Genomic DNA, 26,492 nt, shown 5'->3' with positions numbered 1-26,492 from the left:
TGAGATGACTATTTATTTTATATACAGGCAGAAAGGATCGAAACTAAAGGATCAGTGCAAAAGCAGCTCCGATCGGCAGTGGAATGAAAAGGCCACCAAAGGAGCAACACCGCTCAGCTAAGGGACTCTGACAAATGGTTCTTGCCAGCACATCCCTCACACCTTCTTGATGAAACAGCCACTACTGGGACTCCCTGTCTTCACACCCATCGCATTTGCTTCCAGGGACACCCCGATGGGCCTGTCACAGAGATGCGGCTCGGCCCTGGGAGGGGATCTGCGAGCTCACCCGGTCCCGGACAGAACAGGCGCTGCCGGTTTCCACAGGATTTCCATCCCCTCGCCCGCCCAACAGGCCCGACTGGGAGAGTTACCAGAGGCCGGGACGGATGCGGCCGCGGACAGCCCGCTCACAGGCACCCCGCTCGGGTGAAGTCGGGCAGCACAAAGCCGCCGCCGCCGGGGGAAACGCGGGGTTCTGGGCCGGCGGAACCGGGGGCTCGGGGAAACCGAGGGCAGTCGGGGCCGAGGGCCACCGCCTTCCCGCCCTACTGCTCTGGCCGCTCCCTATTGGCCCACGCCTGGCGTCGGGCCCTGCCATTGGCTGCAGCCGGCGCTGGCAGTCGCCCCACCGCCCGTGCCGCTCGCTTCCCATTGGCCAGCGGGCTCGGCCGGGAGTCGCCACGCACCAATAAGCAATAGGGGGCGGGCGGGGTGTCGTTACGGCGGCTGCCGTGGGCCACGCCTGTCGTTCCGCGAAGACGCCGGACGGGCCAGCATGGAGGCTGGGGAGCGCAAGGAGGCTGCGGGCTGCGCGGCGGAGGCCGGTCCGGTGTACACGCTGGAGGAGGTGGGGAAGCGGAACTCCAGCCGCGAGGCCTGGCTGGTGATCCACGGGCGCGTCTATGATGTCACCCGCTTCCTGGAGGAGGTGAGGCCGGGCGGGGCGGGGTCCCGGGCCCGTCCTTTCAGGGGCCGGCGGGGGAAGGACGGGCCTGGGGGGCTGAGGAGGGCGGGGGTGGCTTTTACTACAGTGGCTTGAGCTGTAGGCGGTTCTGCACTGTTTATGGCTGTTATAATGCTTTCCCAGGACCGTAAATGGCTCCTGGCTGCTCGCTCCTTTGCTCACCCATGTCTGCTGTGTGCTCTCCAGCGCTGCTCAGGGGCGCCTCGGTGTCAGGTGCGGGATCTGAAGAGCAGCTGCTGTTCTTAGGTCTTTGCTGCTGGAGAGAGTCTCTTGGCACCCCGTGTGCTGGAAAGAAAAGTCTGTGGGGCGGTGGGATGGTGCCTGGTGAAAGCACAGCAGCTCAGTGCTGTGGAGCAGCAGAGGCAGGAAGAATCAGTTGGTGCTCAGCTGTTTGTTTTACAGGAGAACTGAAGGACCAGTTGCACATTTAGTCACGTGTGTCTACAACAAGATGCAAACTGTGCCGTAAAGAGCTTGTAGTCGGGGTGGAAAGGGGACAAATCTACATAGCGCGGCCCTAACTCAGGAAGCTGTTAAATGGTGGAGCAGAACTAAGGTGCTCAGATTCCAATTGCAGGGTCAGTTCACAAGACCAGGAGTTTTGCAGCTGGTACGGGAGGATTTTCGGAGCAGCTGACTCCTCGTGCACAGCCCATCCTGTGTTTGGGTTCCTAAACTAGACCAGACCCGGCACCCGTCACATTCCTGAGACAGTGGAATGCAAAGCCGTGGGTGCCGCTACCTCTGCTGGTCAAGTGAAATGGGCAGGGTGGTGGGTGTATTGTGGAGAACTTTGTCACTCCACTAGTTTCTGACATATCTTGTGTATGTCTGCATCTAAATGTCTAGTGCCAGAACCAGGGGACATCACGGAACCTGGAGCAAGGTTCAAAACAAACCGTGTTTCTCCATGCAACAGCAGACCAGCGACTGCTCGCCAAAGGGTGTTGTGGATGCAAGAGGGTTAAGTAAATTCAGGGGAAGACAAGGCAAAAATATGAAAAAGTAATTCGCTGTGGCTTTTCTAAATAACCATGCAAGTTTCAGAAGAGACAAAACCAGCTGGATGTTGAGACAGTACTTACAGAAACGTGCGCCTTGTCTCACACTTGCCTCTGTGTTCCAGTTGTGGTTGCTGCTTATCGCTTTACAGGCTTACAAGTTGGAAAAATGTTTTCAACGTGTTTTTCCTCAGTGTGGATGGTGCTGCGTTTCCGAGCATGGACACTGCGTGACGGTCACGCTCTTCATCTCTGTGTTCTCTGTGTAAGGCAGCATCTGGTTCGTGCTCCATGGGACACCCTCAGTGTTAGAAATGAGCCCAGAAAAACGCTTCACTGCCCCCAGCAAGCCAGGCAGTGAACAGTACATTAAACAGTGCTTTGAATGTTACCTTGAGATGACATTTTGCATTGCCCTTTATCTCATTTTTGTTTTTCTGACATGAAAAAATCCTACTTGGTCTAGGGAGAGGCAGAAGAATAAGGCCAGTGTTTGAAGTGTGCCAGCGTGGCTGACACAACGCTCTGCTGTGGACACCCCTCGCTGACGTAGTGAAACTTGTCAACATAGATCAAGGCCTGATTTATTGGCAAAAATACACTTTCTATCTGTTACCCCACTGTAATCAGTCGAGTGACGGGAGAACAATGTGTAGCTGATCAGAACCAGGAGTGTTTATCTTGTTTAGAAGTTGTATTTGTTTGATAAATGGTTCTGCTTGGGAGCTCTGAGCTGCTGTGGCTGCAGCTGTCGGTGCTGCAGTAGGTCACATTCCCTATGTGGTCACTGAAGGGGTGTCTAACGGCTGCCTTTTCTGGCCTTTGCTCCCCAGCGATGTGGCCAGGATTGCTGAATCCCACTGGAGCGTTACCTCAGAGTGATTTTGCAATAGCAAAGAAGCCTTGCTGCGAAAAGATTGTCCAATTTTGCTTTGTGATTCCTGCAAACTAGGTACAGCAGGTCAGCTTTTAGCTCAAAGTCTGTACGTTGTTTGAAGTTTGACCAGTTTAAACTTCCGATTTACTTTGTTATCTACTGTGTAACAGTAGTAGATTTTGCTACTTATCATGTAGCAAAATTCTACTGAATTGTAAGAATGTGAACAAAATGCAGGAGATGTGCAAAGGCAGCAGTTTCATAGGTGTTTGAGACTGCAATCCGTGCTTCAGAGAGCCTGCGAGCACCTGGAGTTAGTGCGATTATTTGAAATCCAAGATGATTTTATGGCAATAGTATGATTTTCTCCCAAATCTTGGTGACTGGACTGCTAGAATACATGTTCTTACTCCTGATTGCAGCAGTCTTGCAAACTGGGTCTCTGGAGCCAGCTTGAAATTTGGAGAATTTGATTCAAAGCTTTGAAATGATGCTTTTGCCAGCAGCTGCTGCAGCAGGAAGCGTTGGGGAGCGTGGGGAGGTTTGGGGTGTCCCCCAGACCCCCTGGCAGAGCAGCCTGGTCCCCTCCTGCTGTCCCTCTGTTGTTTGCAACACTTCCAGTTTTCATGTTTTCCTGCAGGAGCTGCAGCTTTGAGAACTTCTGCGGCAAAGTAAATGTCTTCCTGTATAAATAGTCTGGCTTTGCGTTTGCTGGGGTAGGACAAGGTAAGAATTGTCTGGCTGCAGCTGTGGTTGTCTGGAGGGAGTCCTTTGAGAAATACAAAGTGCCAAAATGTTGTGAAGTTTTTTCTTTTGGCTTGGTGATTATAGCAAAAGACAGATGCGAATAAATAAATATTTTTCTCACTTGTAGATTTAGCAAGTGCATAGAAAGGCTTCAGACCCAAACATGTAAAGAGGAGTAAACTTTACTATCCTCCTCTTGTGCTTTTCCATTCTTCTTGTGTCTTGTACGAGCAAAGACTGGATGCCCCCAAAAGCCAATATCTGCTGCACGTTACCTGTCACTGCAGGTTTTTGCTTGCCCTTTTAGGGCAGATGATGAGGAAAGCAAGGTTATAGTCTTCAAACTCAGTTCTCATATTTTTCCATCTGAAATTAGATTTCTGGTGCGACATCCCTAAGGAGTTCTTCTAGAAGGCTTAAAGTAACCAGCCAACTTTCTGTTCCCTGGATTCTGTGGATCTTTGCAAGTGTGCTTATAAAATAGCCGAAAACTGGGCAGTTGTGTGAGTGACGTGCACAGTGTGCAGCACCCTGCCCTGAGAACCAGGGCTGCACAGATTGTCCGCAGGGTGCTCTTGCTGCAGCCCGTGTTCCCCTTGACTCCCTTGCATGGACAGAAACACGTAGTGAGCTTGTTCACAGCCACCCTGCAGACTATCCCTTCCTTTCCTTGTTTTGTAGGTGGGTTTTCTGCCAGGGCAGCCCCTGCTCTGCCTCTGAGATCGAGGGAGCAGGAGAGTCAGTGTGGGAGAAATGGCCGTGAGACCTGTAGCTGGGCATGGAGGGAGCGAGCGAGCAGAGCCGTGCTTGGCGTTACAGCTAAAGCCATCTCATAACTGACTGACCAAACTGTGTCCCTGACCACAGACTTTGCCCTTCAGGGCTGCTGAGAAAGCTCCACGGTGATTTTGTTATGTACCTGGACAATCAAGGGATTTATTCAGAATAAAGAGCTCTGAGATGAGGATTGTGGGATTGGCTGCAGCAACTCACTGGAGTAAACAACTGGGCTGATTTTGGGTCCACACAGGGTATGTTTAGTATGAGTCTGACAGCCAAGTGGGAATATTGGGGCTTCTGGCAGCAAAACCAGAAAAGCTGGAGGAAGAGGGACAATGACAACTGTTCTGTGCCTGTGGGAAGGAAAAGGACATTACAGAGAGAAACAGGTGTGCTGGCCTTTTGATGTGAGATGTCTGACATCTCCTGTTCCAGGCTGGGAGCTGGGAGAGGAATTTCAGGCAGCGGAGAACAAGTCTCGTCCCCTCAACCGCGTGTTTGGTGCCCGATATGCCAGAAAACCGCGTTAGTCCCTGTGTGTGCACTCAGGAGCAGGAGGTTTATTGGTTCGACTGGATTAGCTGGTAGTTTGAACTGCACTATTTGTTCACACTCACACTGTAAAGGGATTGTATGTTGCTGGGTCTGGGGATAGTGCTTTCCATTGCCAGTCTGTTCCTTGAATTCTGGTACTGATTGTGCTAGAGAAGAGCCCAACCCATCACGGAGACCAGAACTGCAGCGGGTTTTGTCACTTGGGACGGCTCGGTGTGACAGCAGCGGTGACTCTGCTGCAGCAGAACCACCAGCGTCACTGGGCAGTGTTCTGTGGATTCGGTACTTTTGTTGGGGAACCTCCTGAAACTCTGAAATTGGTATATGGTGTCAAACGGCCAAATACCCTGGTATTTTGTGCAGTAGTATCTGAACAGGATTTCCTCCACTGGTGCCAGTGAAGGCAGCGTTGGCTTGTGCTTCACTGGCAGCTGAGTTGCCTCAGAAAAGTTCTTAAGGAGAAAATTCCGCAGGAGAGGCTCCTCTGCAAGCAAGAGATTTTGTATTATTTTCTTGTGCAAGTCCATTACAGAATCACGGGAGCGTTTTTATTCTATGTGTGGTATTTCCCAGGCTGTGCTGCACATGTTGTTCTCTGTCAGCTCTTGAAGGAGAAGTCAGACAGTTGAGTCTTTGGTAGTTTTTAGTGGTGATGTTGGTTTGAGGAAGATTTAGAAGGAAGGCTGCTGAGTCTCTTGGTACCTTTTTTGCACCTGGCCCTTTGCTCACCTGAAATCTTCTCTTCCAGCATCCAGGTGGAGAAGAAGTTTTGCTCGAACAAGCAGGCAGAGATGCCACCGAGAGCTTTGAAGATGTTGGGCATTCCACAGACGCCAGGGAGATGCTCAAACAGTACTACATCGGGGAGGTCCACCCGGTAAGGACACAGGGTGGGACTGTGTAAAAGTGTCACGGTCCTCTGTGTCACACAGTAAACACACACACCAAAATGTGTCTTGAGAAATAAGTGAGTATTTCAGGGATTTACACAGTCTCTGTCTGGGATTTCAGCTGGGGAAAGAGGATCTCTGAGGAAACAAAACTAAACAAGTCTCTTCTTTCCACCATTCAGAGCAGATTTCTTACTACAATTAAATCAGTGACACTTAGAGAAGTTAATCTAATTGGTTCCCTCCTTGGCTCTTGTTGCCATAGCATCCCCTTGCCTTGGAATTTTGAGTTCAGGAGAGTGAGATCACAGGGGTGCAAAAGCCAGCCTCCTGCCTGCTACAGACACCTTTGGTGCCTTCGGGTGCTGAAGGAACAACTCCTTTGAAAACCGAGTCCAGGCAATTACCCCTGTGATGAGGGATGTGTACAGAGTAATTCCCTCAATAAACACTGCAGGTTGCTCTTGAAGTCAGTGCTTATCTTTTTCTCTTCTTTTTTTTTTTTTCCCCTGACAGCATGATCGTAAAACAGAAGGTTCTAAGGTAAGCTATTAGTGATTTACTTTTCCGTTGTAATTTAATGCTTTGAGACAATATTATGCTCACAAAATGAACAAAGAAGTTGTCACACACTTTTTTTAATTATTTTTCCCTGTGGAGCCTGTGGCTTTATGTTTACGTAAACTGCAGTCATGAATAAATCTTGCAAGCAAATTATAGCTTTGTTTTTGTTCTGAAGCTCAGCAGTCACCTCTGTGAAACTGGAAGTGGTTTTTTGTGCCCTCTCTCCCCTGATATCAGCATGTTATTTCCACAGCTTGAGCCACAGACCATTTTTTGTGCATTACTGGCTATGTCCTGACCACTGAACTGTTAGTGTTGTTATGCTTGAGCCAGGAGACGGGCACAGCCACCGTGGGCTTGGCTGTGAAACAAGAATTCTCTGTTAACCACCCCGGTAATCATTGGTGTTGCTTAAAACTCAGGTAGTCCTGGATTAGAACAGGGCACAGTGCTGCAAAAATGCTTTTGAAATGGATGGGGCGAGGGGACGGGTAATAATAGAATCCCAGCGGAGGGGTAAACATGCGCCTTGCGGGCTCTGCTCAGCCCAGCTGCGGGTTGGGCGGCTCTGCCGGCAGCAGCAATGTCTGTTTTAAAAGCAGGCCCAAGTACAATTTAAAAATAATAGCAGGAGAGAGAAGTCAGCAACGTAAAAATAAATGGGAGGGAGAGGGAACCACCAAAAAAAAAAAAGTTGTACATGTATAGTGTTGTGAGGTAGCTCCCCACAGATAATGTCAATGTTTAGCATCCACTGCATGTATTATGGCAGAAAAGCAAGTGCTGAGGCTCTCCAGAAATGAAGATAACTCCATTTAGAATGGGCAGGAAACCTGATTTTTGGCTGGGAGGTGTTGATGAAACTGGAGAGCAGCAGCAGCCGTTGAGGAAGAGGCTGGAGAGGGATGGGATTGATGGAAAGGACGTGGAGGTGAGGACGAGGGCAAATGTCCCCAGAAACGTCCATGCTTGTGACAGAGGGTGTCTGGGAGGGGAGGGGTGTTACTTTTCCTCCGTATTTGTAATCACATGTTCAGTATTGTAGTTTTATTAGCACGTGTTTCATGTTTCTTTTTTCCCCTGCTAACTCCCTCTTTCCTCCTGCAGAATCCAAGTATGACATCCTCAGGCCAAGCAAGGTATAGTATCTCCTTAAAATAAGAGTAAGAAATTCAGGGGTTAGGACTCTCTGTTTGGAGAGCTGCCTATTAACCCTAATGAGCAGGCAAAAAACCCCGGGGGTATCACTGCACTGCCCTTCCAGCAAGCAGATGGTCCAAAATAAGTTTTTTGGAGGATCTTTACCATGAGCAGCCCCATTTAGTTGCAAACCCAGGGGTGCTGACAGCTGGAACAGGGCCCCAGTCTTCCGTGGCTGACACAGAATGCTTTGCTGATGCTGAGCCTGTGGCCGCTGGTTTGCGAGTGAGGAGGATCTGCTGTGGGATGGCTGCAGCCATTTCCATCCCTGTGTCCACCCAGCTGTTTGTACAGCACAAATTACTGCCTGACTTATTTAAGGAAAAACAACCACCAATGACAGAACCCCCAAATTGGCTTCTGTATGTGCCAGGCTGGAAATGTCACCACTTCAGCTGCTATTTTATAAGCAGTGAGCTGTGCATGCAGGGCCGCGGAGAAGCCGTCAGGGCTCCCAGAGCTCCCGGCTGAAACCAGGCGGGTAGCGAGCGATGAACGTCCTGAACAAATTATTAACTCCATACTTTCTTCTGCTTTATGTTGTGTGTGTTTTGTTTTTTCTCCTCGTAGTTTCTGGTCGACATGGCTAATCCCCATCTTCGGAGCCCTGGTCCTAGGGTTAATGTATCGCTATTACTTGTTGGACGGGAGAAGCTCTTGAGCTGCCCTTGCTGGGCCCTCAGGAAGCCTGACAGGGTGTGAGAGAGAGCGCGTGTGCAACCCGGGCGTGCAGCTTCCCCCAACTTCTGCCTCGCTTTTGGCTTTGAGTCTGTCGAGTGATGCTGATATCCATGGGACCAAGCTAATACTCTGTCCTAACTCTGGGACCCACGGACCTGCCGTACTTTCTCTTGCAGTGGCAGAGCAAGTGCGACTTCCCGGTGTTCTCTGACATTTGATTGTGGTCTCCCTCGCCCCTGTGCTCACGCTCTCTCTCCCGCTCTCTCTCGCTCTCTGCAGCAAACCACAGACAACCTTTTTCTTTCAATGCCTTTTCGTTAAGCCAGACAACGTGAAAGAGCTGGTAGTGAGCCTGTGGATTTGCCTCGGTCCTTCACATAGCAGTGGCAGAAATAACCAGCGAGTTGTCTGCAGTCCTGCCCAGAAAAGTTGTCCGGAGATGTGGCTCCGCAGTAATGTTCCCAGTGCATGCAGGCAACACTAACCGGAGCAGCAGGAAAATTGTTAGCTTTGCTACCTCTTTCTGTATGTGTCTGTTTTTAACGGTTAAACAAATATAAGTATTTTAAAAGTGATTCCGTTCATTTTGTAATATTTGTACTTGTCCCTTTAAAATGTATATTCTGTGAAACAATTTATACCTTGAATCCTGGTTTATTTGGGTGCTTTTGTGTGGCCAGAAGTGGGAACTGACACAGGGCTTCTCGAAACACAGATTTTTCTTTCTCACTGAGGTCTTGATTGGACGCGTGTTGGAAACAAAACTCATTTTTACTTACTGTGAATGTGCACCAGATGGAGAAAAACCAAATAAATCTTGTCTCTTCTCCCCAGATGAAAAGGGAAAAGAAATTCATGTGGGATTTGTGCATAACGCTGGTTCTGCCAGGGAACAGAGGAGGATGTTTCTCTTGTCTGTTTTTGTCGGCAATGCCAGGTGTGCTTTGTGTGCTGCCACCAGGATTCTTCCAGCACACTGGGCTGTGGCTTTGGGATCTGCCAAATAACGGGAACTCGTGTTCTGGTGTCTGATACCCTCAGCGGTGCTGTATATGCTGCTCTGACACCGGTGCCCAAGTCAGACATTGCAGCAAAGCTGATCCTCTTTCTGAATTGCAGCAGGAAGGGCAGGGATGTCCTGGGGTCCTCCACGTCCTGGGGCTGTTCTCTCTTCATGAACCTGCTCTGTTCCACAGAGGATTGTGCGGAAGGACTACTTGGGTGTGGAATGACACTCTCCCTTTTAAAAATGAAGGCCAAGGATCTGCGTGGTCATCGAGAATGGCAACCGCTGCTTTGGGCTTTTTGGTCTTTGGCTTTCAAGAATCTAAAGAAATGCCATGTAAATGACTAAAAGCTCAGAAAACATTGTTTAGGGTAAGAAGCTTGAGCCCCATCTAGCTATCAAAGGGGGATTACAATATCGTAGCATGGAGGTGTTTGCATGTGGGATGGAAACTTCATCAAAGGGTTTTTTGATCTGGAGGACAGTGGTCTAAAAAGGCCACTACTTGAAGATGGAGCATTTCAAATTGGACATGGGTACTTGTGCACATTTATCACAAAGCTGTTAACCATGAAAACACTGTAGTGAGGGCTGGAGTGGATTGTCTATCAATGGAAAGTTTTAAAGCTGGAAGGCATACGTTGGTTAAAGCACCATCTCCCTGAGTCAGGCTGGTTTGGGGCAGGGTCGGGCCCTGCACACGCCAGCTGGTTGGATTCCAGGAGCCTTGAGGAAAGGGGCTGGTGCGGGTGCCTGGCGTGGTGCTTGAAACACATCTGTTTGCTCCACCAGCATTACTTTTACCTGCCTTTTTTTTTTTTTCTTTCAAATAGTGTTTTCCTGGCACATTCTGCTTTCAGTTGTATTTTTGTAACTCCAGGCAACTTCTTGTCCCTCAATAACCACTGGGAAAACTGCCTGTTAATCCCCTTTTGTAACAGAGCCTTTCTGTTGGTGCTGTTGTTTCCTTTTAACCAATTAACTGCCGTGGGGAGACCTTTGGTCTAGTTCCAGGGCTTCTGAGAGCTGTGAAGAGCCTTTGGAAGCCCAGGCAGCCTCTGCCAAACCGCTCTCCCTGTTCCGCACACGCACCCGCTCCCTCAGAGATCTCGAGGGGCTCGAGCTGCATTTACAGAAGGGACATTGGAGTCTTCCCGCTTCTCCAGGAACTGCAGGCGTGGAGCAGCATCTGCACCCGGCACGGGTATCGGTTTTACTGGTCTGTCACCCTGCAGACACCCCCTGCAGCTCTGTCCCGGAGCTGGGGTGGTTTGGAGGATGGACCGTCCACGATGGAGGCAGCTCTGTCAGCCCCGGCTCGCCCAGTGCTGGGCTCCCCATCCCACTCCTCTCTCCTCGCTCCTTCCTTCTCCAGAAGAATTCTCGCTGAACCCCACAGGTGTGAAACGGCTCAGACAACAACGAAGCATTACCAAAGCTTGTTTACCTGCTTTATTTGAGGATTAAAAAAGACAACTCCAAATCTTTGTCCTCACGCTGAACTTCTCACACAGCAGGTGTTTGTTGCCAGGTCCCCACGCAATGCAGGCGCTGGCTCGGCTTTCAGCCTGTGAGAAAACTCACAGGGTGAAATGAAAGCTGGGCGTTTGTGCTCTGCTTCCTTCAGGTGCTTGGGACACGGGGTCGAGTGAAGAAACTGTAACCATGAGTGTGGGGGAGCTTCCACATTAACGTGACCGTGTTGTGGCTGCTCAGGAACGCCAGCAGAACGTGCTGGTCTCTTCTGCCTCTCCACAGCCCTAAGTCCTTGACAAAGCAGAATGGAACTGTTAATTAATTGGGCTCATGGTTTGCAGAGGTCTGAGTGTGTTCCTGGTTTTGCTGAAATTAGCTGATAAAGAGGAAAAAAAAATATTGATTTATGCTGTGGAAATGTATACAGATATTTTCTACAATTAAATATAAACACAAAAGGGTAAACATCACAGCTTTCCAGGTACCCCCTAATAGCACTGACAACACGGCTGCCTCAGGATTATTACAACCTGAATGTGGGTTTTTGCCTCATGACCTCAGTACTTGTGGGACGGAGAAAACAGGGCTCAGGGAGCGCCAGGGAACAAACTCGCACCCAGGACGTGCTCGGCCAGCTGCGTGTGCCGCCCGTGGGACAGCCAGGAGCCTCCGGCCACAGCTGCTCTTGGGGCAATGTGGGACGATGCTGCAGCTTACTCCCGAGATGGAACGGGAACATCCATTTCTTTAACAGATATAACGGCTCCTTTTTCTCCTTAAAACCCTTACCAAATATTCAGGAAAACCGCAAATCACACACAGCAGCTCCTGGTCCCTACGATGGAGCAGCCCAGGATCCCATCATCCCAACAAGGGGACAAATGGTGCCGGTGTCCCTGCAGCAGAACACGGTGATCTCGATGGCTCCAGCCGCCTCCGTCACTGGGGAAGGTATTGCCGGTGTCACACACTCGCCGGTGTCTCTTCTCCAAGGACACCACTCGCAGAAATTACTATAAAACAACTTTCCTGCCAAGCTCAGCAGCTGTAATGAGTCAGGAAGCCGTAACCTGGGAATAGGGAACTGTTGGCAGAGCCTAATGATTTTCTGACAGTCTTTCTAACACAGTTACAAAATAAAACACCTACGTAGGCTTCAAAATTGCAAATGGGGTTCACAATATTACACATGCACCTGCTATTTATCGCCATTATCCTGGTTTAGACACCGTCCCCCTCACAGCTGCTGCTATCCAACCGCTTATGCAGGGAGAGGAACTTCATTATAAAAAGAGAAAATACCTTAGTGACGCGTAACTTCTCCCAGGAAGTCTCCTGTTACAGTGTCTGGCAGTGAATTGGTTAGGATTTTGGTGTATTTTGTTACATTTATTCCATATACTATGACTGCAAATTCAAGATTATAACGTGCCCTTTGGGAGGAGAAGGCAGTCCAGCACAACTAGAGCTTTTAATGACTGAATAGGGTTAGCGCAGCGTGCAGCAGGGAGCGGTGCCTGGCCGTGGGACTCGGGGAGATAACACAGTGGGACAGCTCAGTGAAACACAAGGACAAGGTTTGTTGGAGCCCAGTTGAGGCCACAAACTCCTCCCATGGGCCCCGGCACGTTAACCGGGGTCTGGGGCACAGCCGGGGAGCGGGGCCAGGGCAGCGGCTCTGGACACCAGCGCAGCATCCCAGGGTGGGCAGAGCCACCTCAGGGCTATGCCACAAGGAGAACATTCTCGTGCCACCCGTGAGCATGTTTATTGGCAATTACACCAGTCATCGGCTGCGGCGTGACGTGACCCCACTGCAGCGCGAGCCCTTCGCCATCACGTCGCTGCTGCCGCTGTGTTGGTGGCACCTGGGCTGTCGGAGCTGCTCAGTCTCGCTGGCCAGTGGTGAATTCCTTTGCCCTCCAAAAGCAGCGGAGCCACCTGCTCCATCCCCGATTGCTCCATCTCCCAGTGCTCCCCTTCCAGCAGCAAGAGCTGCTTTTCTCTGCCACAGCCCCTCCGTCAGTGGCACCTTCTCAGAAAGCCTTGTTTCCCTCGTTACTGAGAAAAGGTGATTATAGCAGAGTCTTACATCTTTTTCCCTGGACGCTTCCCAAACGGTTTGCTTTCTCAGTGCCTGGGTAGGAGCAGCTCCCTCTCTTCTCATGGGAACAGATCGTTCTGCGCGGGGCAGGGACTCACCTTCCCCCGGGGCTGCCCGGGACGCGCTGCCAAGGGGACACTTCATCTGCAGCTCTTGGGAATATGACTGCTCCTCCAGAGCTTGTTTTTCTCCCCTCTCTGATCTTGCCACCATAAAAATAATTTCCAGTTGTTCAGTAAATTTATCATCTAATCCTTTTAACTCCACAGTTGTATAACCTGAGCCTGCCCGTTTGTACATTCAGCTCTCCCCTTCTCCGCTGCACGCTCTGGCAGCCAGATGAGGCAAAATAATGCCTTCAGACTCACGCTTTGAAATTCTTCCTTTCTTGGATTTATAGCTGGCTTTTACCTTATTTCAATCACTTGCCATTGCTGTAACTTAAGAAACTGCAAAGCAGCTGGTTTGCCACAAGGAAATTTCACCTGCCAGCTGAGTGATGGCGTAGTGATTACAGTAAACCCTTTTGGAGGATGGTTAACTTGGGAGGACACTCGTGTCTGGCATGAAGAACAAACCATGTCCTCACACAAAGCTGCTCCACTCGGCGGTGCAGCTCCGGGAGAGGAGGAAAGGGCCCGTGTGAGCTCCGGGTGCAGCACAGAGACGTCCCAGCGCTTCCCCAGGCAGTGGCAGAGCCGTCCTGGCAGCAGCCAACAGCCGGGAACGGGGCCAGGGACCAATGGCCCATTCTGAGCAAGACACATGAATGTGGTTCTTGTTGTGGCACAATGGCTCCGGCACGATGGCCCTGGCATGGCGGGCATGGCGGGACACACTGCCCACTCCCTGCGGCATGCACTGGCTGCCTGGCCAGCAACAGGGCAATTCCTTAAGGAAAAGGTGGAGAGCATTGCTGGGCAAATCCCTGCACAGCCCAGCATGAGTTGGTGCAAAACCGTAATGGGTGAGTAGGTGAGAGGGGCAGAAACAGGAGATATGGACGGCAGATGCTGACAGAAAAGGGTGTCAAGAGTCTAGATACACGTGAGCCCTTGGACGGTGCTGAAATCTGCAGCTGTACTGTGTGTTCTCAGCACCGCGTCCTCTCAAAATGCCACAAGTGATGATGAAGTTGGGCAGGGGAGATGCCAGCACAGCTCTGGGGGATTAAGGCAGTCAATCTGGGGTGAAAGGGATACCCGACTTCAAACAAAACCCAACACCTACCGCCCGGCTGCCACCGTTCTGCTGTGAAACGAGCGCTTGGCTCATGTGGGTAACGTGGCAGAACAAAACCCGGTGCTGGCAGCACTGACACCAGAGTCTGGCGAGCGCAGAGCACAGTCGGGCACTTGGTGGCAACCCCAGGGGAGGCTGCGCCACGGTGACCCACCGACCGGTGTCTCCAGAGCCCCCGACCCTTGGTTCCGGCTGGTGGGGCACGGCGGGTTTCTGGAAGACGCTGAGTGCTTACGGAGGCGACCTCGCCAGGCTGTCGGAGCAGGCTGGCACAGAACGGGCTGCGCGGGGGCTGGGATCCAGCGTCTCAGTGACACCGTCCCTGCAGGGACACTGGAGCCAGCAGCACACAGCAGCTGTTCACAGCTCCGGCCTCCTCCATTTTTCACAGCTGAAGCATCCGCCCGGCACCTCCGCTTGCTCACACCACAACCCCTCCTGCTTTCCCATCCCTTTCCCATTTCCAACACGGACTTTTATCACCTTGGAAAAGTTATTTCAGACGTGTGCGGGTGATCCCACCTGACACCTCCTCACACAGGGACGGCTCCTGAACCCCTCAACTTCTCAGCTTTTCAGCACTTACGTTGTCCAGATTCCCCTGGTCTGGGTACGTTTCCCCCAGCTGTACCCCAGTTTTTGTTGACACTCTTTCCACATTTCCACTTTGTTTGCGTATAAATATTTGCTTCTTTATTCGGACGACACGCAGTGCGGTCAGCACAGATGCGCTCTGCGCTGGGACGCGCTGCGGATGGTGCCGCTGCCCCGGCCGCCGTTCTGCCCCTCGTCCGCCGCACCGGGCCAGGCGACAGCACCGAGCACTTGTCCACCACAGCCGCCGCCGCCGGTTGGCTCTGGGGAGGGCCCGTGCAGCCGCACAGCGCTGCCGGCAAAGCGCTTCCCCCCGGGGCCGCCCCTCACACCGGCCGAGACCGACACTCGAACCCCAGTACCGCTCCCGCCACGGCCACGGCCGCGCCCCCCCCCCCCGCTTCTAGACGCTTCCGCGCCCCCGCCACCGCGGCGGCTGTTCTGGCCGGCGGCTCCCCGCCCGCCGCCGCGCCCCCTCCCGCATGCGCACCGCGGCCCTACTGGCGGCGGCGGGGGGGGCGCGACGGCGGGCTGCTCCGCGCAGGCGTGCAGGGCCCGGCACGGGGGCTGTTCCGTCGCCGTGTCTCCCCGCCCGCCGGGCGCATGCGCGGGCGGGCCGCGCGGAGGTTCCTTGTGCGCGCCCTGTCCCCGCGGTCGCGCAGGCGCAGAGCGGGGCCGGAGGGGGCGGCCGGGCGCGTTCTGTTGGCAGCAGCCGGTGCCTGTCAGCGGCGGCGGGTGGCGGTGCCCGGTGCCTACGGCGAGCGGAGCCCCCGGCCTGGCCCGACCCGGCCCGATTCGCGGCCCCGACGTGCGGAGCGCCGCGCTCTCGCCTGCCGGTGTCTCCCCTCCGCACCCCGGGGCGGCGGAGGCAGCAGCGCCCCCATCCCGGCCCGGCCCCCTCCTCCCGCCGCCCCCCTCGCCCCTGCTGGGCCGCGGAGCTGCGATGCCCTCGGACTTCATCTCTCTGCTCAGCGCCGACCTCGACCTCGAATCCCCCAAGTCCCTCTACTCCAAGGGTGAGTGTGGCACCGGGCCGGGAGGCGGGGCCGCGGGGGCCGCTGGGCCCGCGCCGTTAACCGTCGCTAAGGGCTGGCCCTGCCGCCGGGGCCCGCACCTCGACCGCCCCCCCGCCCCGCACTTCCCGGGGCCGGCGGGAGCTTCGCCCGGCCCGAGGGCCCACTTTCCCCCGCCGGGATGCTCGGGGCCGCCCCGCCGCGAGGGGCCCTGCGGCCGCGCTGGGGCCGAGCCCGGCGGCTCCCCCGGCCGCATTCCTGGCCCGGCCGCCGCGGCCTCAAGAATGTGTCCCGACAGGTTCCTGCGCTCAGGGCCCGGCGGCGGCCCCCGCGGGAGCGGCTCGGCGGCGGGGGGCTGCCCGGCACCGCGGGCTCTGTTCCCACTCCTGCCCTGCCGGTGCTGGTGCCGGGACTGCGGCCGCGGCCCCGTTCGCCGCGCCGGTCCCAGCGCATCCACAGGGATGCGGCCGATCGCGCTGGAGCCGGCGCTGCGCGGGGGACACGGGCACTCCGGCCTGGAGCTGGGAGCGCGGAGTAACGGGCACGGGCGGGTCGAGATTGCCCTGATGTTGCTGTTTAAGTTTGTCGGAAAAGGGTTTCAGTGGAAAAGGCGGCCTCGTAGGGAACGTGAACGGTCTGATTTGGGTTAGAAACGGGCAAAGAGCCCGGGAAGCAGAGGGCCGGTGTCCAGCACGGGTTCCAGTACCCCGCAGTTCAGGCATGAGCTGTCTCCGGGCATTAACTCCATCCATGGGAGTCTGGGGGTGAAACGGCATCATTGGGGGAAACAAAGAGAGAATGTGGGGAGTTGTAAAAGTAAACGAATGGAACACTTATTTTAGTGGTATAGGAGTTTTAGTTTTGACAAGTGCACAGTAATGAGGTGATGTATGGTAGGACAAATGTTATGTGCTACACAAGTTCTTAACTCGTTTTATCTTATTTAAAAGGCTTGTAAGTCCCTTGTAGTAGCTCATGGAGCATTCCTGCCCACGGTACAACGGAGGGGGAGCAACTTTGGGGGTGTATGACAGGAGAAACGTAAAGCCTTCTATTACCCTGAAGAAAGTGAGCTAAACAAAGTTTAAAGTTGCTACAGGAAAGAATAAACTTTTTTAGAGTTTTTGGAACTAATTGTAGTAAGGTCACTAACTCTTGAGTTGAGTGTAGTTAGTGCCAAAGCTAAAAGAAATAAAAAGACTTCAGCGAGTCAAAGCACATCTTTAAAGCTCTTAAACTAGGCAAAGTCATTGGCTCACTGTTTGGGGATATTAAAATTATCATCAGCGCATAAGAGTTTGCAGTTTGTTTGAAAGATGTTCCAGGGGTTTACGGCTCTCCTGTTTCTCTAACGTGTGTGTACCATTTGGTTTCAGTCCTAGTGAGGGCAACAGAAGGAAAAGAGTATTTTGAAACAGGGCAGTTCTAATTAAAAAATACAGGTGATAAAACCCCACCAAAATTATCTTTTAGTGTATTGGAAAACTGAATAGTGTGCACTGTTAAAGTGGTTTGTAAAACATTTAAAATAAAGAGGTTGTGTGTAAGTTGTGAAATTTCTTCAAGGACTCATGCTTAATTGATCAGAACTTTTGAACTCACCAACCTTACTTAGAATTTTTTATATTTAATGGAATGGTTGAGTGTCTGTGTCAGGTAGGAAAATGATCTCAGACTGATTAATTGAGAGTTTACTTTTTCTTCCGGTGGTGTTGATGTGGGTTCAGGGCTAGAAAAAGTCCAGAGAAGGATGTTTGATGCTCAGTAGTGGCCATAATGAGCTGCTTGATCCAAACAAATGGCATACGATAGAGGTGTACAAAGCAGTGAATGGTTACAAAGAGGTTAAAGCAAGGTTTGCTTTTCCTGTTTTGTCATAATGAAAGATCAAGGAGATGTTAAGTTGAAATGCAAAATTAAATTAAAATCGAGAACAAGTGAATATACTTTTCCAGAATACTGAAGTGATCCTGTTTGCTGTGAGGTATATTGGTACAATTTTTAGCTGGGTTTAGGAAAATATATTAGTGCTTATCTGATTAATCAGAACATACTTTGGTGTGCCTTTTTTTTCCTAGATAGATATGGATAAATTTATCCTGTGGAGAGATGCTGTATGAATACAAGTGATGAGATAAAGGGAAAGGTCTGAACACAGTGAGAAAGCCACAAATATGCATTTGTGATGAGGGTGTGTTAGGAGATGTAGTTTCTCCTAAGCGCTTTCCTTTCAGGAGCAGAGCTGCCTGTGGATCGGAATCCAGCCTGCAGGTTGAACTGGAGCCAGGAACGACTCCTGCGTGTCGTGTTCCCGCGTGCCAGGGCGGCCGTGGGTTAGTGACCCGCTCGTGGAGGTTTGTCGATGACGATCGCTGCGGGGTTTTGGAAATACAAAGAGTAGGAGAGTGAGAGAACCTGGAAGATTGGTTTTCTAACATATGAACTTTAGTTTACGGAAATGAAAGTAGAAGATTAGTAGTGTTCCGATTAAAATGTACTTGCCTGCTCTTAAAACTGAGTTTATTTTAAAACCCAGTGAATTGAGATGCAGCTTACGCTGGTGCTATTTTTTATGGCATAGTGTGTCCTGTTCCTTGGACAGATGGAGTTAAGTGCTAAAGTTTTGGCTTGCTTGGCCATTTTGGTTAAGGTTTTTGTTCATATTCCTGTAAAAACATTCAGCAAAACTTCTGAAGGCACACAGACCTAAGGTGAAATGGCAAGACGGACAAAGGGAGAGTCGTTAATTTAAAACTCGATCTGATAAGTCATTTGAGTTATTTATTTCCATTTATGCATACCTTGGGAAAGAGAATATTTTTCTTTGGGTATCTGAATACTTCCAGTTTGTACTCCTGTAGGTGTGATCTCCTGAGCAGTTCCAAGCAGCAGGAATTCCCAGTTGCCCAGTTCAAGCAGCCTTGTCCCCCTCTTTTCCTCGTTGCTCTGCTCTTGCCAGCCCTTCTGTGGCCACGCAGGGAACTGGGCTGGGGGTCACATTAAAATCAACTCAGCTGTTCCCTTATTCCTTCCCACCCGTCCCCCCAGCAACCAAAAGAAAGAGGGGAGGAGAAGTGTTGGTTTGTAACAGGTGAGGATCCTGCGAGCGGCTGGTGCTGACTCCAGGCAGGGCCGTGTGGGAAAGTGGGACTGTTCAGCTTAAATTGCCTTAAAATGATAGTGACACTGTAGGCAAGCAGCAGGGCTCTGCAATACAACTGGTTAGAGCTCTTAAAAAGAACAGCAATGCAAAATGTTGAGTCCAAGGCCGATTGCTGTGGAGCTCATCCCCACAGCTCCTGGGGAATGGGCTTGGCCTAAGAACTGTGCCCCATCGTTTTATGTGTAATCAATATTCTAAAAACATATATGCTTTGTAACCATGGCAGAGGGATAATATGTCCTAGTAAGAAGCTAATAGAGATATAAAAAATTTGCCTTTTTGAATGCTGAAGATGTTTAGAATGTAATAGTTTTAATTCCCATCTTTACATAACATGCTGTGCTTTTTGAAATAAAACAACCCAAATGTGCATACAAATTGGTCATTTAGTAGAAAAATCACTGGAGCATAAAACCTAAAACCTTGAGGCTAGTTGTTCTGCGGTGGAATATCATATGGAACATTCAAATACAGCAAAGTTGGCTCTTCCTTGTAAACAGGCAGAGATGAAAACCTGTAATTAAAGCAGTGTATCAAATGTCAGGTACTAAATCTGAGCTGATTAAATGTGTGATTAATTTAGCTGATACATTCATTTTGAACAATTAAAAAGTAATGTGTGTACACTAGTAAAGTTGCATTTTTGGACTGCAAAAAGTATGATGAAAACTTCTTATTCACATATTCCTTCCCCATCCCTGATTTTGCTTTACACAGCTGAGTAACTGTAAAACTGAGAGTCTTTCTGCAACTTGGAAGGTACTAGAAAAACGTTAGTAGTCTCTTAAATAGCTCTTTCGCCCTAAAAATGTCATATAGTCAAAACACTATTTTCATCCGTGCTTAAATGTTAACTGACGGTAATCTACTTGTGTGCAACTGCAAACTGTTGATACAACACGTGGTTTTTGGTGATATTTTTTTTTTCCCTACGAGAATTTTTTTTCTTCCCATGATCCAAAGGATAACTCTGAGACAGCGACTGATTTATCAAAGAGGGATGGAACAGACGCTTTGTAAAAATAGGAAGAGCCTGCATTTTGTTTAGAACTTTAGAACTCGTATGAGCAGTTTTTAGGAACAGAAATAATACCTGGGTCCTTTTTGTAGCTCCGGGAGGTGCCGTGCTGAGCAGGAGGCGCTGAGCGTTCCGGGGGCTGCACCCACCGCTGCCCTAGGACATCTGACTGAAGGCAAATGAGATGAGTCCACCAAAGTTCCCTAAATTCTGTCAGCCTTGTAAACGTCCTTTTCTGCTTTGAATCTTACTTGTTTATTGGCTTCACAAACAAAACTATAGAATACATTGCCGCAGGATGATTCCGCGTGGTGCTGGAGGTAGGATTCTGAATTCACAGCTTTTCACTCTGTAATTTGAATATTGTGGTGCTAGAGCTGTTCAAACAGACCCCTTTCCCTGCCGGCTGTTCTCATCTGTGGACTATTCTCTGAATTGTGCCAGCACAATTGTTTTTTGTGGCTGCAAGATAAACGGGATTCGGAAACCAATCTAGAATGAGTCTGTTGTACTTCTGATAAGATTTTCTAACACTGTTCTGCTCCCTGGTCTGGTTTAGTGCGCAGCTGCACGGATGGTGTCAAGACAAGAAGGGGTTGTTGAGGACTGGGATTAAATGGAGGCAGCAGAGGAGGTAGAGCTGCTCACCTGGCTCTGCTGGGAAGGAAATCCTCCCCTCTGTGCTTTCTGCTGTGTTTGCTGGGCTGGTGCCGCTGTGCTGAGCCTGGGAAGGCCAGATGTGCTACCTGGGCTGGGGACAGGGGGACTCCCGGCACCCTGGGATGGAGGAAGGTGGGGCTGTTCCTGCATCCCCTGCTCTGCTGCCTGCTCGTGGCTGCTATCAGTGTGGGGTGTGGATCAAGGAGTAGGGGAAATTAAGAGGAATTAAGTAAGCTTTTTCTTCAGTTCTAAGACTAGTTGGATTTTTCTCACAGTCAATTTTATGTTGTGTTGTGTGTTTTTTAAATCCTTCTACAAAAGTTGTAGATTTCTTTTTTCCTATTAAGAGAATCTCCATATATTGCTCAATTCTCTCGTCCCATGGAAGGATTTGAATATTGCAATGAGAGGCTTCAATTTGACTTGATTTAGTGAGATCTCAGCGTGAGCACGTCCAGTGTTGCAGCGACTCCCTTCGGGGTCTCTTGACTAAAAATGATTGTCAGCCTGGAGCCTTGATCTGATTTTTGCACCGATACACAGATTACTTAGTTTTGTGTGGAAATGTACTTGAGTTGGAGAAAAGGAAGAAGTAATGCTCTTTTTTTGTACAAAAAGGCAATGACCTGAACTCGTCTTGAGTTTAGATGTGCTGGTAAATCCCTGGAGGAATTGATGAGTGGCCAAAGTGCAGGTGAAGGAGGGGATGTGGTCAGGTCTCTGCAGTTTATCACTTTTGTTATCTTCTTTGTGTTTATGTAAAGAGCAAACGAGGTTGAATATTCAGACAAGTTTTGGCTTTCTCGTCAGCAAGTATGGCAATTATTTTAGGGGCTGGCTGACATGAACTCTCAGATCTGACTTTGCACTGTGTTGTAAGAGCAGATTCTAATAGGCACGTAGTAAAATCTTAAGTAACTGCAGTTTCCAAAAGCATGTGGTGCTTTAGCAGGGGTTGAAATGCAAATGCTCAGCATCAGTGACATTAGGTTATTGACTTGTGCAGTTCTGAGCGGTCTGTGTGTTGAATATCACCGTGCCAGACCAAGAGGAATGTTTTCACTATTTATGTAAATACACTCCGAAGAATGGTTCTCCAGTTCCCTTGATTACTTGTCCTTCCAGCAGTTGGAAAGGTTTGACAGTTGTTTTGTAAATAATTAGAAAGAATTTCGGGTCACAAAGCCCATCAAACTAATACAATATGCCAAAGTAATGCAAAATGTTGATACCGAAAGCAGATTTGAGTTGCGTTGAAGTTGAGGCTGTCGGGCAGACAAAGGAAAGATGGATTGCAGGTCCCCTTAACGGCCTGACAAGGTGACGCAAGTAAGAAAGAAGTTTAGAGACAGTAATAAAGTTTTCAAATGTTGGAGTTCCAGTCCTGTTCAGAAAAACTGACATTACAAGCCAGTTGTTTCAGTCCCTCATTGTCTAGAGGCCTGATTTTTTTTTTTTTTTTTGGTATGGATTTGCTCAGCAGAAGAATCTGTGAGTTTTGATAGTAGTGCTACGGGGTGATTGGAAAATTATGAACTACGGAGTTCAGTAGTTTCTATTAACTGTGACAGTTTCCAATTCCTGTGCATAGGGGAACAGGACCTGCTGATGCGGCTCTAACTGATAGTGGCCACACAAGCTGCTTTGCAAAGCGGGGCAGGGGGATGTGAGCTGGGACGATCTCCCCCGTTAAAGGACATTCTGCTCCTTGGTGCGTGTCCTTGGGGAGTGTTGGTGGCGGCGGTGGCTCCGTCCCGTGGCAGAGCTCACGCCTAGCAGCACTGCACGTCGTATGTTTGAGTAACATGAGTCCCACTAACAACTTGTTTCCCAGCTCAGGACTGTACCTTTGCAGTGAGGTTCCTTTGTATGTACACGTGGATATGCTTAACTATTTTGGGGTATAACAGGAGTATCTAGGCTCTTATTCAGTTCTTTTTGACTCTTGATTAGTTTTTTGCGTTCAGCGAGGAATTCCACTGTCCAGTTTTATACTCTGTGAAGAAATATTTCTTGTCCTCCATTTTAAGTTTACTCTCTCTTCAGTTCAGTATTAGGACTGAAGAGGTTTTCTAGCTTAAAATATTTGAGTATGTTTTTGTATCTTAGGGTGGAAAAAAGGTGGTTTAGCTTGGAATATGTATTCCTGTTAAAGCAGATGTACTGAGGAACTTAGAATTACAGTTTCTAATAGTCTTGGTTATATCTCGTAAGTAAATAGACCCCAGGAGTCTGATTCAGGTTAAACTTCGGAGAACTGCAGGGTGTCCCTGCTGTGCGGGCGGTGGGCAAGAAGCGGGGAGTGTTTTGGAAGGCACTGCCAGGGCCCGTTACACACTGGCTGGGCTTGGCAGGGCCCTCTGAAGATCATCTAAGCCAAGCCATGCCAGCTGGACCTGCTGGGCTGGGACCGTGGCCAGGTGGGTCCTGCCCATCCCCACGGATAGAGACTCCACAACCCGCCTGACCAGCCTGTACCAGCGTTGGGTTGCCTTCGTGGGTAAGATAATGAAGATGGAATTTAAAGCGTTTTAATTTGTGCTCACTGTCTCTTGTCCTGTCCCTCGGCACTGCTGAGAAGAGCCTCTGGTTCCCTCATCCCCTGAGCTCCCTGCTCTCCAGGATGAACAGCCCCGGCCCTCAGCCTCTCCCTGCTCAGAAGATGCTCCAGGCCCCTCATCTCCGTGGCCCTACGTGCCTGTCAGTTGGTGGGTTCTGAACAGCTTTTACAATCGTTGGGATGTTTGTGGGTTTCCACATCAGAAATTCTTGTGTCTAGTGTTATGTTCCGCTCATTTTCTGTAGAAAATGTAGCCTGAGATTTTGTATTCTGTTATCGGTTTTGCTGAGGATATCTACGAGGTTCAGAACCCGTGGGGAGATGTGACTGCCACATTGCTCCTTTCAGAAAGGGGGTCACACTTTATCAAGTGTGTTCTTTGAAAACCACTTTGTGGGCATTCCTGGAGTTCTGTGCTCAGGCACACAGCTTTAAACTCTTCCCTGCGTTTGTTAGTGATAAAGAACTTCCATCATCTCTTGTCTGTAAATATATGTCTGTGAATGTGATCAATGCCTGTCCTTAGCCTGTGTGTGGATTTCACTTGGGAGTAAATCTTACTTTGTTTTTCTTCTAGGACATCTGAATTCTAGAAAGTGCCGTTGGCCTCACCATGAAACTTGAGCTGTACCTGGAATGGGGTTGCTATTTAATCAGATGGGGAAATAATTTGGTTTCTTATTTTGTGGCCTGAAAGGATTCAGTTTAAGCTTCAGGAATTCAGTTACCTGCTACCACTTAAGTAAAAAAGGTGCGTTTGGAGGTGTGGTAGCAAGGAAGGGATTACATTGTTTAGAGTAGATTTAAGTACTCCTTGCCATGCAGGTATTTCAATACATTAATACAATAGCAGAAGAATTAATTTGGGAACATTACTGCCTGTCTGCATCTGAGCCAAGGAATTTGAAGGCTTTCTTTTTACTGAATTCACTTTTTAGACATAAAGGTAACTGAAGTACTCTGGGTGTTTGAAACAAACGCTCTCTGTAGTGGGATACCAGTTATCTGTTGAAGAAACTCAGAGTACAATGTTTTTTCATGCTTAGAAGTCCCATACGAAAAGACAAATCAATCGAGCTGAAGAGATCTTTAAGTCTGCCAGCATATGACTTTGAGAAGCTGCTCATGTCGGGGGGCTAGTCCTGGACAAGGGATGTCGGAATCCCCAGAAGCTTTTGACAGGCACACCGTGTCCATCCAGATTTGATCTGTACACCATTTGATTGTGGAAACAATTGGGGGATGTTTTAGGTGGTAGAAGGATAAATGGTTTGAGCAGCTGTTAGATTTATAGAGGATATGTCTGTTCAGGGAGGCCAGTGAGCTGGGGAGTTAGTCTGTAGTGGATTGTGAAAATACGGAAGGTACTGTAACAGGAATACTCTATAAACTTATTGGTTCCTGTAAACATTTCCGTATAGTTTGCTCCTATCAGAGAGAAGATATGGGCTAATCAATATTTAGTTTGATTTTTTTTTTTTTTTTATGACCATCCTGAAGTTTTATATAACTTGCAGCTCCTGAGCACTTACACCACTGATTCTTCCGCTGCTGTCGTCCCTCCGGTTCGGTTGGAGCTGTAGCTGTGTAGTACAGAAAGGGATCTCATCTCTGATCCTCGTTTTGCTGTTAGATGCTTGGCTTCTGTTCCCACTTGTCTCCTGAGAGTCAGGTGTGAACATACTTGGAGAAGAACTTGCTTCATAGTTTCAAACCCTGTTTTTACAGACAACTTGCATCTTTATTCCTTGTAGAGTTCCTTCCAGGTGCGGTATTTGTCCCAGATGTTTGCCCAGGGCTGATCAGGTACCACGGGGATCTCACAATACCAGAGAGAGAAGTTGGTGAGATTCAAGAGTCTTCTCTCATGCTGGGAGTTGCTGGGACATGTCAAGTCTCGTGAGCAGAGCCTCTGCACCCAGGTCTATGATAAAATACTGAATCGGTGAGGCTGAAATGCATTGCAAGTCTGTCTGAATACCTGTATGCTTTTATTCTTCAAGGTCAGATATTGTGCTATAGCTTCAAAAGAAAAATGTTTGTTACACTTTTCATTGCTGGTATTGGATTTCTTGTTCTACAGTAAATGTGAGAGGTGGCAAAAACCATTTGGAAAAAAGCTTTGCAAACCTGAAAAGGCTGAGAAACATTGTTCTGAGACAATAGTAAGAGGTTAGGTGGGCTTGGGTGTCTCTGAATGCGGACGGCGCAGTGCCCCCACGGAACAGGCAGAACTGGCTGGAGCACCTGATCACCTCTGTGCTTCTGCTGAACTTTGATTTTTGAACAATAGCGATGGTTAATAAATAGCTATTAATAATATTCTTTGGTCATGCTGTATTTGGGTTTCCTGGAGCATTTGAGAACTGAAGTCTTTCTTGTGACAGAGTGTGAAGATAGGGAGAAAACAAACTATCCTTAGAATTCAGTTTAGTATGGAATCACAAATAATAAATGCAATTGTTGTAACAACTGTATATAACAGTGTTGTGGCAAAATGAGCTTGTTTGAATTCCATAATTGAATTTTTATACCTATCGTATTTGGATTCTTTCCAAACATAAGCTTGGCTCGGTTTCCTGCATGCTGGAAGATTAAAACATGGCAACATTAGCTGAAGAATTAAAAATGAAATAAATCTATTTTGAATAGGATTTTTGTTTGTTTTTAATTTTTTTTTCCTCCCATTTTGGGTTACGTGCATCTCTAAATACCACTTGTGTAGTAAAGCCTTTCAAATATATTGCTGAAGGGTTTACCAGTTTAGCAGAGTGGTACCTGGTATGTTCATGTATGGGCAGATCTGTCAGCCTTTACTCGCTCTGCCCTGCCCACTGTAGTATTTTAGTAGTATCTCTTGAGTTCTTGGGGTTTTGTCTGGAGTTCACAACTGCATGGCTTAGACTCTTCAGTAAGTCATTACTGGTCCATTTCTTGAAGTGACAATTACTAAATAAAGTTGTTCTCTCGTTTGGAGATGTGTAAAGTTTGATGCAAACAAGACACAGGATTTATACTGTCTGTCTACATTTATAAACGTACTCTTAGAGCTGTGAATGGGGCTGGCTGAACCACAGCCAGGAAGGCTTTATTTGATATCTGGATGGACGCCATAGATGGAGTTCAGCTAACACATGCCTTTGTCAGTTGTTGAAATTCAACTTTAAAAGGATTAATTTCTCAACCCTACCCTGCTGTGCAGAATCCTGAATATTGAGATTAACGGCTTTTCTGAAGTTTAGTGGAATACTGCAGTATCTGATCAGTTATGAATTGCTTGTGAAATTACCTTTCAGTACTAGCAATTGTGGTAATAATACTTGTGTTTCAAATAATGCAAGAAACAACTTTTAGCTTTCATTAAGTCCAAGCAATAATGATATTACAGTTGTGA

At 49.1% G+C, this 26,492-nt stretch overlaps 2 protein-coding genes across 5 annotated transcripts in view; both read left to right on the top strand.

The window, feature by feature from the left end:
- Positions 1–717: 717 nt before the first annotated feature.
- On the top strand, positions 718–8,837 carry CYB5B (cytochrome b5 type B). The gene is made up of 5 exons (XM_082062725.1): positions 718–931; positions 5,676–5,804; positions 6,334–6,360; positions 7,489–7,520; positions 8,152–8,837. The coding sequence occupies exons 1-5, from the start codon at positions 779–781 to the stop codon at positions 8,240–8,242; spliced, it is 432 nt and encodes a 143-aa protein (XP_081918851.1). The 5' UTR covers positions 718–778; the 3' UTR covers positions 8,243–8,837.
- Positions 8,838–15,304: 6,467 nt separating this feature from the next.
- NFAT5 (nuclear factor of activated T cells 5) overlaps positions 15,305–26,492 on the top strand; it is a 58,182-nt gene continuing 46,994 nt past the window's right edge. Inside the window, exon 1 of one of the 4 annotated variants that reach the window (XM_082062578.1) lies at positions 15,305–15,700. In XM_082062578.1, the coding sequence (XP_081918704.1) occupies positions 15,628–15,700 (73 nt within the window). In that variant the 5' untranslated portion in view covers positions 15,305–15,627. Of the gene's footprint in view, positions 15,701–20,025; positions 20,199–26,492 lie in introns of those variants that run through there. The other 3 variants (XM_082062575.1, XM_082062580.1, XM_082062576.1) reach the window with 3 other exon arrangements.

Source organism: Streptopelia decaocto, assembly GCF_964273445.1.
Source record: "Streptopelia decaocto genome assembly, chromosome: 11".
Taxonomy (NCBI): Eukaryota; Metazoa; Chordata; class Aves; order Columbiformes; family Columbidae; genus Streptopelia; species Streptopelia decaocto.
Note: the sequence above shows the minus strand (reverse complement) of the source record. Positions and strands in the feature narration are given on the sequence as shown.

Coding starts and splice junctions, on each gene's coding strand:
- CYB5B (XM_082062725.1), top strand. CDS start 779: ATGGAGGCTGGGGAGCGCAAGGAGGCTGCGGGCTGCGCGGCGGAGGCC. Junction 932..5,675: donor TCACCCGCTTCCTGGAGGAG/GTGAGGCCGGGC, acceptor CTTCTCTTCCAG/CATCCAGGTGGAGAAGAAGT. Junction 7,521..8,151: donor ACATCCTCAGGCCAAGCAAG/GTATAGTATCTC, acceptor TTCTCCTCGTAG/TTTCTGGTCGACATGGCTAA.